Genomic DNA, 2,490 nt, shown 5'->3' with positions numbered 1-2,490 from the left:
CACTGGCAGCTCACCCTTCCCTCCCCGCCGGAGAGGCAGGTAAGTCAGTGGGCTGTGTGCAAAACATGGGGGTTTAACCAGTCCTAAATTGAAACCGTGCTTTTTAAAACCCATCGCTTCAATTTAGAGCCCCTGTTTTGTCTACACACACCCTATATTAGCAGTTGCCAATTGTAGGCAGGGACAGTTAGCAAACAGAGGGAAAAAATAGTTATTTCCTATTTGAAAAACACTACATGCTAATACTGCATGTCTATTGTAAAATAGAGGGTTAGATGCTCCACCGTATTAATTTATGTTGGTGTAGCTCCATTCAAGTTAATGAAATTATACCAGGTTTGTGCTGAAGTAACAGAAGAATCAGGCCGATGGCATCATGGAGCACTGCTATGGAATACTGTAACATTTTTTTGGCAATGAAGAAGTTAAAGCTTGTTAAAAAAGTCATGTGTATAGAATAGAAGGCTCATTTGGATGATATAAATAACAATACTATCTAGATGATAGTATATTTAACAGTAAAAGAAAATCTGTAGAAATCATTAACTTCCCCAAATGTGAAGCAAAAAATGCTCCGTTTGCCTCCAAATGGAAACAAGAGAATGTGTGCATGAGTACAGTAGCACATCAAGGGGGAAATAATAAACAGATCAATAAGGTTTGAATGAAGTCCCTTGGTCTTCCCGCACTCAACACTTTCACTGGAAAGCAAAAAGTAGAACCCATATGGAAAAACCACAGCCTCTTTGTAATGCAGAGGCCATATTAAGGAACATGCTGGCAAGTGAGGGTGAAGAGTCTTTATGTTTTGGACAAGGAAGGAAAAAACAAACCAACAAAAAAATAAAACACCACTTTGCTGATTCATCCAAACTAATTTAGAAGTTGTGGATGCTGACAGATATGGGGAAAAAAACCCAAAACAAAATAAAACAGTGCTTTACCAGAAGAGGCAGTGCATTAGTCTAACTCCACAGCATCTGTATAGATCACACGCTTCAGTGGGGCTTTTGGGGGCTTTTATCTAATAGCTGATTTAATCAGCTATTAAATCAAAGTGCCTCTTCTGGACAGGCGCTGGCCTCAGTGTGGAGGCACACAAAGTTTAAAGTAAAGTTCTTTTTCTTTTTTCTACTTCTGTAAGCATCCTATGTTGTTATGCTCTGGGACTGAATATATCCTCATTCTGAAGGAGTGCATGCTCTGTCATGGGATTTAAAAAATGATGCTGTGTTTTGGCAGAATAAAAATGAGGGAGAATATTAAGAGTTCTGGAAATTCAAGAGAGGAACCTGCCACCCAAATATAGTAAAAGAAGGGGGAAAATGTAAAGGTTAAAAGGTATTCAACAGCTGAGCACACAAACAAAGAGATATTAACAGGCCCCCAAACAGTGGACTGTTCTTTATATAGCAGTCAACTCTGGTGGTGGCAGTGACAGTAATTGGGAGAGGAAAAAAAGACACTGAAGAGCAGTTGAAAAGTATTTTACAAGTTTTTGGACTGTACATAAGACACAAAGAGGCACTAAGAAAACCACTAGGAAAAGTTCTATTGCTTACATCTAGCACCCCTAAAAGAGAAGAGACGCCTCTACTAACAAGATTATAGTAAAAATCAAAATGATTGTGTTCACATTCCCTGGCATAGAGAAACAAATATCTTGGGGATCAAGGTGACAAGACTACACTACTCATACGCCATTAGGTAAGTTGGTCATCATTTGTGTGTAATGGTTTGGCTCGTCTTTAGTGTATGGAAGGTCCAGTCTTCTCCCGCTTTGTGCTCATGACACCAGCATTGCCCAGTCACTGTCTTCTCTCCCATACTGAAACAAAAGCAAAGATCATAGTTCAGGAATAAAGGCACACAACAACAAAACCCACTCATGCTTATTCTCATCTGCACTAAGACTGTCTTTCACTACTGTAATAATGGAGCAAGGCTTTAATAGAGCAGTAAATGTACAATATAGACATTTCTATAGAACAAGTTTATTAATTAGTTTTATTACTTAATTCTAATCTTTATTAAACAAAACCAAAGGCAGTGTGAAACTGTATGCATCTTCCTGTGAGCAAGCTATGAAAGGGCTATGCCGCTCTCCCATGACGAGATACAAAACAGACCAGACTTGCTGTGATGGAGCAGCCTTGGAATTTAATAAAGTCTGTTAAAGACCAAGGATTACTGCATACAGCCCTTTTGCTAACATGCTCACAAGAATGTGGCTTATTCATGTCCCAGTATGTCAATGTGACTGCTTATCTTCTTTTCTCTCTTTTTTTTAAGAACTTTGAATTTATTTCAGATATAATCAAATTTGAAACATTACACCGTGTAAAGAGAACATAGAGAACGAACAGCATAAACCAAATAAAATAAACCTTCCGTAGATGAAAAAATAACAGCCTGCTCTCCCTACCTAGTAAATAGGATCAGAGAAATCAGAGCTGGAAAGATCCATCACATTGAGGGTGCCAACAGCTG

The 2,490-nt window shown here is 38.6% G+C and overlaps 1 protein-coding gene across 1 annotated transcript in view; it reads right to left on the bottom strand.

The window, feature by feature from the left end:
• Nucleotides 1-1,125: 1,125 nt before the first annotated feature.
• BCAT1 (branched chain amino acid transaminase 1) overlaps nt 1,126-2,490 on the bottom strand; it is a 110,317-nt gene continuing 108,952 nt past the window's right edge. Inside the window, exon 11 of the mRNA XM_019515633.1 lies at nt 1,126-1,828. Coding sequence (XP_019371178.1) covers nt 1,787-1,828 — 42 coding nt within the window. The 3' untranslated portion in view covers nt 1,126-1,786. The remainder of the gene's footprint in view (nt 1,829-2,490) is intronic.

Source organism: Gavialis gangeticus, unplaced genomic scaffold (genome assembly GCF_001723915.1).
Source record: "Gavialis gangeticus isolate Ggan-Ray unplaced genomic scaffold, GavGan_comp1, whole genome shotgun sequence".
Classification (NCBI taxonomy): Eukaryota; Metazoa; Chordata; order Crocodylia; family Gavialidae; genus Gavialis; species Gavialis gangeticus.
Note: the sequence above shows the minus strand (reverse complement) of the source record. Positions and strands in the feature narration are given on the sequence as shown.